Raw genomic sequence first — 17,705 nt, 5'->3', positions numbered from 1 at the left:
GACTCAATACCAAACACACGTTCTTCCAGCTCCATCACTTGTATGTAATGCTGCACATTACATTTTAAGAAGTGCACCCCTGTGTGAAGAAACACTGAGCTGATTTGCACCATAAAAAAGACGAGAACCTACAAAATCAAATTGACGTGGTTAATGAACGGCTCCAGATCTATCAAACTTTCAAGGAAAGATGCCTGAAACTGGAGTCTGAGGGAAAAGGCCAAGCAGGTAGATCACTGTTTATAGTCATACTAAGGCCGTGAATAATCATCACAAGGAAGCAAACTGGAGATAGAAGTGACATTAAAAAAAAAGTGGTTAATGTCTTAATGAAAAAACATATGGGATGACTCAAAAAACTCAGTTTAACACAGGAGTACACATATTTGAAAGGTTTTATGGAAAATTACAATTCACTGAAGGCAGAGAAAGAGACTAAACAACCAAAACAAACCTCTGGAGAGAAGTGTGAGAAGCTGACATCAAGGTTTCTAAGAAAGAAGCTTTACAGGAAAACATGATAAACTAGAATTTGAGACTAAACAACCAGACAATCTAATCAGGTCAGAAAAACGCTGTGCTTTTAATGAGCAGCTTTGACAGCGACCAATCAAACACCAGCAGCTTCATGCTGACAAACTCATTCTTCAATCAACCGCGTTTCAGTCACCTTTTGTGAGAATTCAGACTTTAACATGTTGTGTTTAAAGCTGCTCTCTTTGATTAAATATCAAAGAGAGCAGCCTCTGTCAGTGCGCTCCCAGGGTGGCTGTGGCTACAATGTAGCTTGCCATCATCAGTGTGTGAATGTGTGTGTGAATGGGTGGGTGACTGAATGTAGTGTAAAGCGCTTTGGGGTCCTTAGGGACTAGTAAAGCGCTATATAAATACAGGCCATTTACCATTTAAATAGACACAAGTAATCAGATCAACAAATATTAATTAAACTAACTGGCATCAGTCAATAGTTAGGCAAGCAAGCAAAATAATTTGGCAAGTTGGCAAAACAATCAATCCATCAGTGGAAAAAAAATATTAACTTGTTAAATTATTAAAACATCAAATATGTATCATTTGTGTAAATGTGAAGGAGTGTCTTCCTCCCCTCATCCCCAACCAGCAGATGACTGCACCTCACTGCACATGGTTCTGCTGGAGGTCTTGTCCTTTTAAAATGGAGTTTTTCCTTCCCACTGTCACCAAGTGCTTACTCACAGGAGGTTCTTTAAATGTTAGGGTTTTCTCTGTACTATTGTAGGCTCGGGATTGTGAAACATATGAAATAAATGCATACAATTTGATCTTGTAATAAAAAATAAACAAATCAGAAAACAACCAGAAAAACATGCTCAAAGTGCTGAGCTTCTTTATTTGAACTATACCAGACTGAGCAACTCATCAGAATTGGAGTTTCTGCAGCAGAAACCTTAAAATGTTACATCTACAACACACCTGATACTTTCTGATATTGAAGCAGGATTTTATCAAATAATTCATCTGTCTGTTTGAGCAGATATAATGTGAGAAAACTGCCTTCATTATTTCCATAAAATTACCATATCTTTAATATTACTTCACTCAGCTTTCTAAAAGTTTCACAAATTAAAACTAGAACGCAGTATGGTTATGAGCAGTTAGAAGCTCAATACGTTTGAATCGGTGATCATTTCAAAGAATTTAAAGGATGAGCTCAATAATAATCCCTAAGAATCTTCTAATCAAAGCTCAAACGAAAAACGTCAACGATTTTGAGCCTGTGAGGGGTTTTTAGACTCAGAACTGCATCCTCTGGTGGCTGTGGGAGGAACTGCAGCTGAGTTTAGTAGAGCTTCATGGAGGCCTCAAAGAGCCGACTCAGATCCTCCACCGTGTGCGCTCTGGGAGACAGCTTAGTCACTCGCTCCTGGAAACAAACCAGAAGAAATAAAACATAAATCAACACATGTATCCAAACAAATATCTCCTTAAAGCCATGTTACAAATAGCACCTCCTTGTGAAGGACACAGGGCCAGGGTGGACCAGGTTTAGGCCTGGTCCACCCTGGCCCTGTGTCCTTCACTATCTCACATTACATCACATTTGCAGATATGAAATCAGCTAATTCAAAGAATCAAAGAAGTCTATGAATAACAAGGTCGCATTAAAAGATTACATGGGGAGAAAACACAATACTACGGGGCCTTCCACTCTGTCTGGACAGTTTAATACCCTTCTAACATTCAAACCAGAAAACAAATTGCACATGTTTTTGAGGAAAAGCATACAAAGCAAGTAGCCTCTGAGTTCGAACAGGATGTGAACCCAGGACCTCTCACACCCTAAGCACTAAGGTCTTGAATAATCGTCACAAGGAAGCAAACTGGGGATAGAAGTGACATCAAAAGAGAGAGGTTGATGTCTTAATGTAAAAATATGGGATGACTCAAGAAATTCACAGTTTAACCCAGGAGTACACATATGAAGGTGAACTCTGACCCACCTGAGGGATAGTTCCTTTTACTAGTGCCGGGATGTCGTCTTTGGTGTATCCCACAGCTCCCAGTCCATCTTCCACGTGCAGGTCAAACAGAATCTGACGCAGCGTGTCGGCCAGAACGGCACCCGCATCCTCCCTCTTCACCTGCCGGATATCTGCACCTGAACATAGCACAGAGAAAGTCTGTTACTGCACAATTTTTAAAGAGTGATGGCAGTTTTGGTGAATTTGGATATTTTCTATTGATAGCTGAAGAAATAAAGTGCTACTACTGCAAAAAAATAAAGAAAGAAAATTACTTTTTTTCTATTTTAGACTTCTTTAAAAAGGTACAAAGAGCCCTTAAAAACCTTATTTTTGAATACCTTCAATATTCTTAAATAACTGAAAAGTCTCTCAATGGAGGCATTTAAGGTCCCGCTGACTGTCTTGGATGTTTGATGTTTCACTGTTTGTGTGCCCTGTTGTTGTTGGAGGTTCCTCTCCAGTGTATTTCTGTCTTTTTTTCTAACTGAGTAATTTTATTTGGCTCATTGAAGTCTGGAAACCTTTTGGTTTGGCTGGATAAATAAAGTAGACATTCCACACAGTCTCTATTATACTAAATCTAATATGGCCTAGTGTGAGGCGTCCAGGTACCGAGGATCTCTGCGGCCTCAAGGTGGCGCTCCGGACACATCGGGGCTGTGAAGTTGAAGACGGCCGGAGACGTAAGGACAACGGAGAGCCCGTGAGGCTGAAAACAAAGTTTAACAGAACATTTTATTTAAAAGCTGCACAGGTCGAGTATGAAACAAAGTAAAGTTCTGTGTGGAGTTCCTCAGGGAACCTGCACAGGTCCATCTCAGTCAGAGGTGTAGTGTTTTGTTTAAGCACCAGAGCATTGGCCACGCTTGAGTCATCCTTTGTTTCTAATCTTGTTTGACCATCATTCAGCTCTAATTAAGCAAAGTGATCAAATGTCAGAATGAATTTAAGAATATGAAGTCATCTGTCTGACCATCCTCATCAGTTCTTCCATGCTGCTCACAGCTCTCTCCCTCCCTGGTGTCTTTTCTCTCAGTCTTTCCAACGTTGCAATCTCTCTACTTCACTTATTTCTGCTCAATTTTTAATTCTGCATTATTCTCATCACAACATGTGAGTAATTAATAAAATATCACTAAAACCTTTATAATAATGCCAGAGTACCTCAAGTTTTTTGTTGGTGAGTTTGTACATAAATGATTTACCTGAAATTTGTACCTGTAGTGTAACTTACAAATGTTTGCTAATGATATACTTTTATATCTATATGTTAAAAACCAAGAAGCAACAGTCCCTTTAAAATAAACAAACCCATAGCTCTTCACTCACTCCTGACCCTGCGTGTTTATAGCTGAGCCCTCTTCTGCTGAAACCAGCAGAACTGAAGTTAACTAAGTTTCAGGGTTTTAGTCTCATTTCTGCACAGAAATCGGGTCACAATTTAAATATTTTTGTGGGACTTTGCTCAAAACACCATTCTCCTACAGTGTCTTCTTTCTATTAGACTCATACACTTCAGATAGAAATGTGTATGAACCTCATCTGTTAATGTGACTGTGTTAAGATAAGAAGGAACTTTATTGTCCCACGTGGCCAAACAGTACTACACTCTCAGAAATAGGGGTACCAAAGTGTACCAAAAAGGGTACAAATGCTTGTCGCTGGGGGTGTTCCTTTTTGAAGGACATTTCTGTACCCTTTAGGCTTGGTACATTTTTGTACCTTATGAAGTTGTACCATCTGAGGTACAGTGGGGCAAAAAAGTATTTAGTCAGCCACCGATTGTGCAAGTTCCCCCACCTAAAATGATGACAGAGGTCAGTAATTTGCACCAGAGGTACACTTCAACTGTGAGAGACAGAATGTGAAAAAAAAAAAAAAAAAAATCCATGAATCCACATGGTAGGATTTGTAAAGAATTTATTCGTAAATCAGGGTGGAAAATAAGTATTTGGTCAATAACAAAAATACAACTCAATACTTTGTAACATAACCTTTGCTGGCAATAACAGAGGTCAAACGTTTACTATAGGTCTTTACCAGGTTTGCACACACAGTAGCTGGTATTTTGGCCCATTCCTCCATGCAGATCTTCTCGAGAGCAGTGATGTTTTGGGGCTGTCGCCGAGCAACACGGACTTTCAACTCCCGCCACAGATTTTCTATGGGGTTGAGGTCTGGAGACTGGCTAGGCCACTCCAGGACTTTCAAATGCTTCTTACGGAGCCACTCCTTTGTTGCCCGGGCGGTGTGTTTTGGATCATTGTCATGTTGGAAGACCCAGCCTCGTTTCATCTTCAAAGTTCTCACTGATGGAAGGAGGTTTTGGCTCAAAATCTCACGATACATGGCCCCATTCATTCTGTCCTTAACATGGATCAGTCGTCCTGTCCCCTTGGCAGAAAAACAGCCCCATAGCATGATGTTTCCACCCCCATGCTTCACAGTAGGTATGGTGTTCTTGGGATGCAACTCAGTATTCTTCTTCCTCCAAACACGACGAGTTGAGTTTATACCAAAAAGTTCTACTTTGGTTTCATCTGACCACATGACATTCTCCCAATCCTCTGCTGTATCATCCATGTGCTCTCTGGCAAACTTCAGACGGGCCTGGACATGCACTGGCTTCAGCAGCGGAACACGTCTGGCACTGCGGGATTTGATTCCCTGCCGTTGTAGTGTGTTACTGATGGTGACCTTTGTTACTTTGGTCCCAGCTCTCTGCAGGTCATTCACCAGGTCCCCCCGTGTGGTTCTGGGATCTTTGCTCACCGTTCTCATGATCATTTTGACCCCACGGGATGAGATCTTGCGTGAAGCCCCAGATCGAGGGAGATTATCAGTGGTCTTGTATGTCTTCCATTTTCTGATGATTGCTCCCACAGTTGATGTTTTCACACCAAGCTGCTTGCCTATTGTAGATTCACTCTTCCCAGTCTGGTGCAGGTCTACAATACTTTTCCTGGTGTCCTTCGAAAGCTCTTTGGTCTTGGCCATGGCGGAGTTTGGAGTCTGACTGTTTGAGGCTGTGGACAGGTGTCTTTTATACAGATGATGAGTTCAAACAGGTGCCATTCATACAGGTAACGAGTGGGGGACAGAAAAGCTTCTTACAGAAGACGTTACAGGTCTGTGAGAGCCAGAGATTTTCCTTGTTTGAGGTGACCAAATACTTATTTTCCACCCTAATTTACGAATAAATTCTTTACAAATCCTACCATGTGAATTCATGGATTTTTTTTTCACATTCTGTCTCTCACAGTTGAAGTGTACCTCTGGTGCAAATTACTGACCTCTGTCATCATTTTAGGTGGGGGAACTTGCACAATCGGTGGCTGACTAAATACTTTTTTGCCCCACTGTACAATCATGTACTTTCCTAAGACATAAATGTACCTTGAAACTATAGTACAGAAATGTTCTCTTGAAAAGGGTACAATAGGGTACCTATGAGGGTACCCCCCCAGCGACAACCTATTTCGTACCTAAAGAGACAAAAATGTACCCCCAATAGTCCAAAATATTTGGTTATTTAACCATTTATTTTCGATAATAGAATCACATCAAAGCACTTAAACAACCACAGGAATACATCCTTGATTACATTCGTATATTGCTATAGGACATGTCAAGAAAAATACATTCATTTAAAAAAAAAAAAAAAAGTAAACAATCACATAAAGACATTAAACACCTGAACATAATGTTTTGACGGATCACAGAGATGGCATGTATTTAAAAAACTGTCCACACAAATGTTTTGCTCTACTTCAACAAGCATGCACATACATACGCACGCACGCGCACACACACACACGCACGCACACAAAAATGTTCTTGCAATCACGTCACACAGAATACCTCAAGGACACAAACAGCCTATCATCAACTAAATAGGTGTCTAGAGCTTGAAAGTCTAATTCATTTCCTGGATTGAACAGGATCCAGTCATTGTCAACTGCCACTTGGTAAGCATGGAAATGACATTCATAAGTGCAAGGAAGTAACAGTTTCCCACACAATACCCAACAAGTATCAACATTCAAAATATACTTGATTTTAAAGAATTGAGGTATGGCTTCAGTGTGTACATGGCCAACTACAAAAACATCCTCAAGTTCATATTTGACACTGCTGACAGATATAGCAGACACACGCTGAAGCACTTTATCCTGAAAATGCACATCTGTAAAACTTTTGTTCATTTCCAGAGCATTCTGTAAGTCACCTGGCAGAGATGAAAATGGCACACTGACACTTGTGCTGAGTGAATGTTCAAAGTCAACAAGCAACTTATCTGAAGAAAACTCCCAGCACTGTTTCATTTGATGACGATTGCTAAGAGTTGCAGTGATGTTTACAAAGTTTTTGCATTTACTCGCTAGATTTTTGAAATATTGATGCTTGCTTTCATATCTCATACACCACAAAGGGCGAAGAGGACCATACATCAAAATCAGCCTTGGGTAGTCAATAAGGTAGTGACACTTGGGTGGGGGCGTATTTAATAGAGTTGGTTAAGTACCCTGGTGACACTTACTGGCAGGGGTTTGTCTCCCTGGTCTCCTATGTTGACAATGCAGTTCTGAAGAAAGTTCTTGTTATATGTAAAATTGTATTGTATTTATTTATTTAAATTTTTACTTTTTAATTATTTTACCTGCATTTTTTAATCACTCTTATATTTAAATGTTCATTTGCTATTTTATCTAGGGATTGAGAGTAACGTAGTTTCTATTCTCTGTATGTCCTGTACATGTGGCAGAATTGACAATAAAGTTGACTTTGACTTTGACTTGACTTTGAAAGACAAGTGTTTTCTTGAAGTATGCAGGGTAGGTCATGTTGAACACGAAGAAGGTGGAGAATGCTGAGATGTAGGCCTCATCCAGCGAGCGGCACGAGCAAACATCCACTCCTTCAAACTGTCACAACATGGCGACACTGTCTTAAGAGGGCAGTTGTCCAACTCTTATCCTTCATTCGAATGGTTGGGTATGGACTCGTGGGAGTATTCTGCAGAAGAGGAAGAAAAACATTAGTATACAGTATGTTTAAGCAATGTGCGAGTGAATGTGAGTGCGAATGGTTGTCTGTCTCTGTGTGTTGGCCCTGCGACAGACTGGCGACCTGTCCAGGGTGTACCCCGCCTCTCGCCCTATGACAGCTGGGATAGGCTCCAGCGCCCCCCGCGACCCTGAACAGGATAAGCGGACGCGAATGGATGGATGGATGTTTAAGCAATATGTGCCAAGTGGATTTTCAACAGATTCCTCAAATTACCTTCTTTATTTGCTGCAAAACAAAACTGTCTATTCTGATAACCTGTAAACATGGCCCCTACTCCAAACAAAAAGCTTCTTGACCAATGACTGTTGTGGTAGTGTTTGATAAGCTGCTAAAGTTTGACATAATATTCAAGGGCAAAAGCAATCACCCCTGACAGTGACAGTACCTGTGAAGAATTTCCCCAAGGGGACAATAAAGGTCTATCTATCTATATAAACACCAGACAAAACCCAAGAGCACAGCAGCACTGTGGATTAACAGCAGTGTTTCCCCTACATTAGCTTAGCTGTGATGCTGAACCGCAGCTGAATTCAGCTCCATGCCAACAAAACACCGAGAATGAAACTTGTGGCCAAAGGCTATGCATTGCATCATGCATTTACCTCTCCAAGGATGATGAAATCTTCTATCTTCTCCTTGAAGATGGATGGCAAGAGAAGTGCCCCCTTGAAGTCAATTCCTAGGTCATACAGATGCAAATGCACTTCATTAGATTTTGATAGCATGCAAATTCCCATTAACATGCTCTTCACATGACACTATGGTACATCAATTATCTTTGGAAGAGAGAGCAAATGAATTGTCACAAAATTTACTATTTGTATGAGGTCAAATTAGCACCTGTAATGTCTTCAGCCAGTGCATTCTCTCTTGCCTCCATGTAGACCTTCTTCAGTGGCAAATCCTTGGTCATTTGAAGAACAGCAGTGAAGTTTTCGCTAAAGCGGCGACAGATGTTGTCTTGGCAGGGATGCATTAAATCAACCTCATCACACAACTGGAAATGAAAAGAGCAGAATAGACAAAAGAATGACATTTTACATTGAGGATTTAAACTTTTGACATGTTTAAAGACACAGACTGGAGATAAATGTAAAGTGCTTTAACCCTTGAACAAAAATTCTAAAGCTAATAAACAGATTGATTAATCAGTTAGTACAGAAAATAATAATAATCAGATTTAGAGACAAAAAAAATCATTAGCTGTTTCCCCAATCATCTTAACAATTCTTGGGTTTGCGACAGTGTCCCTGCACAGAGCTTACAGTTCTCATATTCGAAAATCCCAAATCCCACTAAGTAGGTGGAATGGTACAAATGTGTACCTTCCATTGTTTAAAATCCCTTTGAGCGGGAAACAAGTTAGATGCGATAAATTTTGCTTAGAAAACGATTTTGTTAATAGCTATATTTACATACTAGCATGTTTTGAGAAATTATTGATTTTTTTACATTGTTGTACACGGTTAGTGACTATTTATCGATAAAACACTGGAATACGGCGGGCAGACAGACGTTGAATATTCCACCAACAGTCTAAATAGTCCACATTTGTACCTTTCTTTGTTTAAAACTTAGCTAACTGCTAGCATTCACCCATGTTAAAGCTAGCTCTTCGGACTTTTGCTAACTCTACTGTAAAATTACACGTTGTAATTTTTATAAAAACACAAAATCACACCCGACTTACCTCTAAACCTTTGCGCCTCGTCGTCTGACACATCAATGCCTTCTTCCATCAACTTTTTAAGGCGCTCCTCCATTGATAACCCCCTGAGAGTCATTTTCTGCATCAACGCTAGTCAGGGCGGAGGCGGAGCACTCATCGCTGCTGCCTTTTCGGCCTTTGGGATTAATGCGCGTTGCGAACTTGATACATGGAAATACAACATTGTGGTATTAATGCGCAGTTGTTTAGAAACAGTTATGCTGTCTTGGCGAACTATATTTGTAACTTACAAAATGTAGTCACCGTAACATAAAAATCTGCTTGACATTTTAACTTCCAAAGAACCTCGGTTTAACTTGATGTTGCAAATTCCATAAAAACCTCCCAATTAATGAACAATTCTAGGATGTAGTAAAAGCGAAAAAGTAAATGGCCAAACATAACAGTAATATGATTTCACGTTTTTGAAAGATTTAAAACATTAAAAAATTATAACTGGAACTTAATAAAATGGAAATGGACCAGTTTTTCTTAACATCATTTGGTTGTGCCTGCATGTCATTGTGTGGTTTTTTTTTTAATATAATTTAACATACTTACACAAAGGTAGGTTACAGATATTCTTTGCATCATAGGATAATTTACGTACAGAGGAGAGGACCGACAGATTTGATTATAACATGCAGCTTTTATGAGCACACTCACATCTCATATGAATTTTACAATTAACCAGGCCCATCCAGATTTTCCCATGCTGACCCATTACCACATTCTGCCACTGTCACTGCAGTACAGGTCAAAATGGTACAGATTTGTACTTATTTCAAATTGTACCTTTAAAGGGGCATTTCTGGACTTTTAAAGACCAGTATTGTACTTTTAAGGGAACATTTTTAAAAAAATGTACCTATAGGTACAAAAATGTTCTTCTCTCGTACCTCTATTTCTGAGAGTGTATAGCAGCACTTGCATGTGAAAACCAGCTCCAAACCTCGAGAAGTAAATTACTTATCTAATTAGTAAAAATTTGTTTCCCTTAATACAGCTCCAGCAAACATTCAAGTACATGATGATGTGACTCCAAAGTACAATAGATGTTGGGACAAAGGAGAGCTTATAGCGATTTGTTTTACAAGTACTTGCTGTTTACTGGGGCCGAGGGTAATAAGTCATACTCTGAAAAATGGATCATTAACAATTTTATGAGCCTGAGGAAAAAACTGATTTCTTGTATCTTGATTGGAGAGATTGGTGCTCTTTCATTTCTATGTTTGCATATTTTCATTGCCGTTTTTACCAGTTTAATCTTCAGTCTTGACTTTACTGTAAGTAAACCAAATCAAGCTTCTGCACCATATCTAATCAAACTTTAAAGCACTGCATTATAAAAAAAAAAATACCCATAACCTTATCGCTACGAACGATGTGTGTTAGACTTTAAAAAGTACCTGCAGAAAAATAAAGGCACGCAACTGTCCACATGTCACAGTAACAGCACCTTCATGTACTCAGGCCTAGAATGAGCGATAAATTGTGTTCATGGTACAGGCCAGCTGCTTCACACAGAGTTCTGTTTGTAATAATGCAGCTCTCTTTTGGATAAATCCTAAATAAATAACCGTGGAAATGTTGTTTTCCCTCTTGGAAAATGAAAATCATCACTCCAGCTGCACTACACCAGTGATCTCAGCCAAGAACATCTGTTTGCAATGCCAGCTGTCAGTAGCGGTTTTTGATACGGGCGACACGGGCGGTTGCCCGCGGCGGCATCGTGGTGGGGTGCGGTATCACGGGCATCGGCAAAATAAAAAATTGTTCGTACTCATGCTGCCCTGACATCAGCCAGCGCATATTGGGAATGGCATGGGCACCGATCGGCTTTCTATTGTGGCTAGCTTGACTGTGACTTCGTAAGTGACGGCTCACTTGACCGCGGTCCCATTAGCTGAGAGTTTGGGCGCCCTCCGTTTGCAAGGTGCGACTGCTGCTTGAGGGGGCGGGGCAGCGGGACAGACACCAGAAATTATGATACAGACTTGTAATTTGCACCGATGCTTTTTCGAAATTCTGTACGCGAAAGGTGGGTGCACCTGCTCTGCTGCTGAAGTCAAAGTAAACTTTATTGTCATCAGTATATAGAGAGACAAGACGACGAGGCTCCAGTTACAGCAGTGGAAGAAAACAAACAATAAATATAAGAAGAGTAAGAAAAATAAATATAACTTCAGGACTCAGGTTAAAGTGATCAATAACAATTTAAAATTTATAATTTACAGTTTGATGATTTAAAGTCTCACACACAACCTGTCGAAAGGGGAGGGGCCCTGCTGCTTCCAAATAGAGCACATTTCATTCATAATGTTGTAAATCCAAGCCCATTATGTATTCATGATTTGAATCCTGGGTTGTGCAAAATCGCAGAAACACACCTTAGACAAAGCAAATCTGTGAACTAAGGTGTAGGTCTGTTAGGTTATGTTGTGGTGATCATCGAGTTGGGGGACTTATGTTCATACTGAAGTGCAAAATTAAAACCAATGGAAGATGGACAAGAAAAGTTCAAAGTCATCAGGTGCTCAGTTTAGAAAAAAGAGAAAAGAAGAGGAGGAGAAACGAGCAAAAGATAGAGGCAAGCAGATGTGTGATTGGATAAAGGCGGGTCATCCTGAAACAATCAGAATCAGAATACTTTATTAATCCCTAAGGAAATAATGTGGGTTACAGTTGCTCCAAAAAGAAATGGTGAAAATAGTAACAGTAACAGACTAAACTCCAAACAATACATTATGTTACAGATTTTAATATTAATTAGTCATTGTCAATTGTTGATTTGTCCTGTTCTCATTGTATGACGAATTATGATGGCTGTTTGGTAGCTGTTTGCATACTATGCATACTCTCTCTAACTTCATATGTGTGTGTGTGTGTTTCTCTGGTGAAATTCAGTATGGTTCCGACAACAGTTTTATGTTAATGTATAATCCTTAATATGTTTTATGTGTGTGTGTGTGTGTGGCGCCCAGGGCGCCAAACAGGCTAGGACCGTCACTGCCAGCTGTGATGTCCAGTAATGATCACTCACCACTAGGGGGTGCTCCACGTTGTAACCCTTGGCTGAGTGAGTCTTGACGTTTCCTGCGATGGGATAGGACATCCCGTGACTGAAAGGAGGGAACCACAAACAGGTTGAAACGCTCACGCAAAGGTCTGGATCAGTTTAGCTCAAATAGGAAAATATGCACGTTGGCTATGAGAGCTCAAATAAACTGCAACATAAGACCAGTCCTACAAATAGAAAAACACTACAAAAGCACACAAAACACATTGCAGGAGGGGGCAGTAAAGTTGTATGTCTCAATCACATGAATCATACAATACTGCAGATACATGTTTGCTATTAGCTGTATACCATTAGCTTGTTACTTTCATCACATGATTGACTCCACAAAAACACTTCTGGTTTGTTATCTGTTTTTTGTTTTTTTTGTTCTTCTGCATCGTCTGCTGGTGTTTCTACATTTTCAGTGCATTTCATCCACTCATCACTGTAAATAAGGCCTTAAACTGTCCCTAAAGTTTCAATGTGATGTCACCAAAGTGTTAAAGAACACCTACAATCACAGGTGACATTTTAAAACCACGATCAGCTGTCTGTACTGCAACACTGCAGAAACAGATCCATGAACTAATGAGCTAAAAACCCTCTTCAAAGCCTGATTTCCTTTCTCACTGATGAAGTTCAAGGAAACGTTTGCAGTTTAATAGAAACAAATTAAATAATTAAACAGATTTCAAAAGAAGATCAGCTGATGAGCACAAACAGCCTGCATGCAGGATTACAGGAAATCTCAGTCTTAGTCTTACCACAGATGAACCCCGGCATTCCCAAAGCCAATCCCGGCAAACACGCTGGCCAGGTGCATGCTGGAACGAGCCTCCAGGTCCTCAGGGTCTCGCACAGATCTGTAATCAATCAATCAAGACTTATTTCAATTACAAATGAATCCAGTTGAATGAAATGCATATCATGGATATACTTTAGTTGTAGTTGGGGCCGTACCGTTTCATGTACTTGGCAACCACGTGGAGAGCATGGCGGGACCAGACATCGCTGATGGGGTTGCTGCCCTGGTAGGCTGGGCGGTTGATGGGGTTTGTAGGGCAGGGGCTCCTCTGGTCGTAGGGCAGGGCGGTGTATGACTCCAGGGCATGACTGAAAGGCAGAGATCAATCAGTGTGATGGAAGTGTCTCACATCAGGTTGGCAGTATCTCTACCTCTATGAAAAACATGAAGGGAACACGCCACCATCACAGCAAATAATAATTATATTAATACTAATAATATAATGATAACAAAAATAATAATGATGAATCAAAAAATGCAGAAAATGAATAAATGTCCTTCATAAGTACAGACAGACCAGAGGACGTCGAAGCCACTGTTGGCGGCGACTCTCTCAGGCATGCTCAGTGTGTGCGTCGGGTCCACGATGCCCAGCGTGGGTCTGATGGCTCTGCTGGCAATTCCTGAGCATAAACAGCCAATCACAGCTCAGGGTCCATCATAAGAACTTGGATAATGAATAACAGCTCCCGCAGCTTGGTTTCTATTGGCTGATTTATGATTTCTATTAAATCTTCACTGACTGTCTTTCTAAAACATCTCAAAGGGGAAAATCAACTTCTAATATGCTTTTATATCCCTATTTTTATACCTGTTTTGGCTTTTAAGGGCTCGTAGTCGAAAATGGCGACACCTGTGGTCTCACTGCCGGTGCCTGCAGTTGTGGGAACTGGACACAAAAACCCAAAGTTAGCCACAAAGATGGAGGAAGAAGGAAAAAAAGCGGGACGCGTCATACCTGCAATCAGCGGTTTCACAGCTCCAATCACTGGCTTCCCTTTGCCAATCGGAGCATTGACAAAGTCCAGGAAGTCGGCATCGGGGTGACACGCGTACAGATTGGCCGCTTTACATGTGTCGATCACTGAGCCACCGCCCACCGCCACAAACGCATCAAAGGCGTGGTTTTTAGCAAAGGAGATGGCATCTTTAAAGCTGAAATTCAGCAGAGATCGAGCTGAGGTCATTTCATCTGATAAATTAACTTATTCATTTACTTACTGATTGTCTGCCATTAACACTGCTTAAGTATTTCAGCACTCTGATGTGCACACGGTTCATTCTGTGAGGAGGAAGAGTCATGTGACCCTGTGAAACGCCCCTATGTAGGTATGTGAGCCGACTCAGAGCCAGGAAAAAGCCTGGCTCTGATGAACTTTCTTCTCTCCTCTCTGATGAGACATTTTGGACACAAAGACATGTTTTTTTCTCTTCATCTGACAGGCAATCATTAATCAGACCGTCACTTGTGACAGCGACCTCATTGAACGCACCTGGAGTCCGTTGGCTCGACGCGGACATTGTCATAGACTTTGTACTTGACTCCATTTTTCACTAGAGACTCCACAACAGCCTTCATTGGAGGAAGTTGGGACAAGTTCCTGTCTGTCATCACGCAGACGTTTTTTGCGCCGAGGTTCTGCAGGTCCTGCACGCAGAGAACAGCGAACAGCCACAATGATAGGAAGGACAACACAGAGAGCCACATTGGTCACTCCTTCTCAATGCATCCCATTAAAAGAAGAAAGAAAAATTCCTATCTGACCATCACATGACAGCAATGAGGAGGATGAAGATGGTTACCATGCCGATCTCTTTGCTGACTCCTTCTCCATAGCGGATGTTGGAACTCGCCATCTGAAGGAAATAAAAAGAGAGTGAGTGCAGTACCTACCTGAGTAGGTGCTAATGGAAAAGGGATATAAGTGTGTAGTTTATCAGTCTGTTTATCATTGGGATAAAGACTGTCCACACAAAGACGAGCAAGTCAAGACTGATGGTGGTACACATAAAGTTGAGGATTGTTACCTCACCCACAGAAATCCTTATGACCCAGTGACCTTACGCATTTATCCAAGATAGATACACCTAAGTATCAATCTGAAAATCCTATATCGCCTCATTCTTGAGTTACTGTGTTCACAAACTTGTGGGTCTATGCCATGGCCTGTCCAACAGGGTGCCAATAATACCCCATCAGCCTTTTACGGCTAAGGAGTAAAAATGCCACTGTGCAGACTTTGCATGAAACAAAGATGAGATGAGCAGCATCAAAGAACTTATACAAACTCAAAACTTGGAATTTTTGACAACCTCAACAGTCTGTAGGTGGAGGTTACAGGTGTCAGTTCCTGTTAATGCACCACAGGAAATACAGATACGGTGGTTTGGGAGTTAGTTCTAGATCAACAGATCCATGTGTAACATGCGAGCCGCAAAGTTTGTACTAAAATAAGCTGTGTAAACATGTTGGGACTATTTCTGCTGGAAAGTTGGAAAGTTGGACATGTCAACATTGAAGTCTATGGGGACTAAGTTACTCCTTGGACCCTCTGCTGGATGTTAGAAGAACTGCAGCTTTCATGCTGCTTTGATTTTTAGTCTCTCCTGTATTTGTACAGGTCAAAGCTTCAAATGAAATTCAGTGCATTTTCAGAGCAATCCCACAGACTAAAGGAACTACTTTGTGGGTCTTAGAAAAGGGAGGAGCTCGGTTTGGAGAGCTGACAGTTTTAGCTACTTCTGCAGATGAATCCAGGAAAACATTCAAAACTGTAAGTTCTCATTCTGTGGTTGGTTGAATCCATCAGTTGATTAAAAAAATGAAAGAAGCTTCATTTGAATGTGTGAATGTGAGCTGAACTCTGAGCTGACACACGTTAATGATTTACATCTCCTAACAGCCTTCAAGCTGAACTTCTTAAATCAGACACTTATTAAACAGAGTCTGGTGTGACGTTACCTCAAAGGCATAGTCAGTTTTCCGGACGGTGCAGGGTGCCGCTCTGACACCTGCAGAGATAGAAATCAAGCCATCAGTTAAGGATCCACATTGATCAGGATGCACTTGTCTGCTTTTTCAGAGACTCTGATAAATACATGAATGATGTGTAGATGAGTGCAGGTTACCCTGGTGGAAGGTGTTGGAGTGAGCAGGACATCTGCACCTGTTCACACAGAGACACACAGAGCAGAAGTCATGTCACCAATCTGCACATTTAGAGAAGGTTCAGCAGTTGAGTTGTTGCAGTAGCTTGTGAACATCTCATACACAGGAAGCATTTCCCTGTCATTCTTCCTCCAACCTGACAAAGATGGGTTCAGTATTTGAACCCAAACTGCCAATGTCCACTCATGAAAACATCCAAAAAGGAGACCATTAGGTTTTTATGTTAGTGTCACGATGTTTCCACGTCCTATGACTCCACTACAATGTGATTGGTCATTTGCAATGTTGAACCTGGACAAAGATTCGTTTTGTTAATTCAGGAACAACACCATGATATCAGAGCGAGCATTAGACGTCAAACTGTGCAAAATGTGAGGATGCACTGACAATTTACATGAGAGAATGTGAAAGGGGCTCTAAAAGCATTAGATATTCCAGGTGCAGCTTTACACCTGTACCTGGTCACATGTGCTCCCAGAAATCACTCAAATTTCACTTTTTTTTAATCGGAAATGTATGCAGTCACATTTGACGTGTGGTCAAATGTGACTGCAAAACTAGGAGTTTTAATTTAAAAAATCTTTCAGTGAAACATGTTTTTCACAGGTGAGCCGGATTTTAAAGAACTCTCTTCTGATCCAGAACTTGTGGCCTCCTGAGCTCTTCCCTCAATAAAACTGAACTTTAACCGGAAAATTCAAAAACGCTGTTATCTTTGAGCGGACTCTGGCACACTCTGTCTCCGCCCCTCGAAGGAAACCATTAACAGTTCTTTTCAGTCTGGATGAATCTATTTCCGGTTCGAATTTAACTTACGCCGCGCGCTCGAGTTGCCTAAGCAGGTGAACGACCCGGTCCCGACCCGCCATGTCCAAGATGTGAATGACCCTCTGCAACGAGCAGCCGACCCCGGTCAACAGGTTGCTTCCGCCTCTGATTTTCACAATAAAGGCCGCTCAGACACATTAGAAGCACGAGGACAGACGTAGAAAACACCCGTTGGGCTGTCATTATTATTATTATTGTTGTTGTTGTTATTATTATGACAAAATAACGAAATCAAGGCAATAATTCCTCACATGGTACAAAAAACTTTAACACAAAAATACTGATATGAATATAAATATAAATCACAATATTTAGATATAATTTACTGTGTATGAGAAAGTAAAATGTTTAATACGTGTATATGCTTCATTACATTCACAAATTTACAAATACCCAGTAAGAAATAGATATAAGAAAAAAAATCATGTGCATGGACTGAACATGAGGTATTTGCAGGCCATGTGTATACATATTTTATGTATATCCTGAGGCTTTTAGTTGTTTGGAGTTGAGGAGTACAAAGTGAACTTTATTTACATATTATAAACTGTAGTAGTTAC

At 40.7% G+C, this 17,705-nt stretch overlaps 2 protein-coding genes across 2 annotated transcripts; both read right to left on the bottom strand.

Moving 5' to 3' along the window:
- Positions 1 to 1,349: 1,349 nt before the first annotated feature.
- adhfe1 (alcohol dehydrogenase iron containing 1) lies at positions 1,350 to 17,235 on the bottom strand. Its single transcript, XM_085263575.1, has 14 exons — positions 17,134 to 17,235; positions 16,278 to 16,315; positions 16,111 to 16,160; positions 14,952 to 15,005; positions 14,642 to 14,796; positions 14,107 to 14,303; positions 13,960 to 14,037; positions 13,666 to 13,771; positions 13,304 to 13,456; positions 13,108 to 13,206; positions 12,326 to 12,404; positions 3,117 to 3,213; positions 2,481 to 2,638; positions 1,350 to 1,903 (listed from the first exon to the last, which is right to left on the bottom strand). Exons 1-14 carry the CDS (start codon positions 17,184 to 17,186, stop codon positions 1,820 to 1,822), a joined length of 1,401 nt encoding a protein of 466 aa, XP_085119701.1. The 5' UTR covers positions 17,187 to 17,235; the 3' UTR covers positions 1,350 to 1,819.
- LOC146579577 (uncharacterized) lies at positions 6,028 to 10,893 on the bottom strand. The gene is made up of 4 exons (XM_085269513.1): positions 9,265 to 10,893; positions 8,415 to 8,571; positions 8,177 to 8,253; positions 6,028 to 7,520 (listed from the first exon to the last, which is right to left on the bottom strand). The coding sequence occupies exons 1-4, from the start codon at positions 9,295 to 9,297 to the stop codon at positions 7,425 to 7,427; spliced, it is 363 nt and encodes a 120-aa protein (XP_085125639.1). The 5' UTR covers positions 9,298 to 10,893; the 3' UTR covers positions 6,028 to 7,424.
- Positions 17,236 to 17,705: the final 470 nt, after the last annotated feature.

The sequence above is a fragment of the Mchenga conophoros genome, linkage group LG3 (genome assembly GCF_057382185.1).
Source record: "Mchenga conophoros isolate Kocher_MC1m ecotype Shallow Benthic linkage group LG3, M_conophoros_male_GT1.1, whole genome shotgun sequence".
Classification (NCBI taxonomy): domain Eukaryota; kingdom Metazoa; phylum Chordata; class Actinopteri; order Cichliformes; family Cichlidae; genus Mchenga; species Mchenga conophoros.
This window is presented reverse-complemented; position numbering and strand designations above follow the sequence as displayed.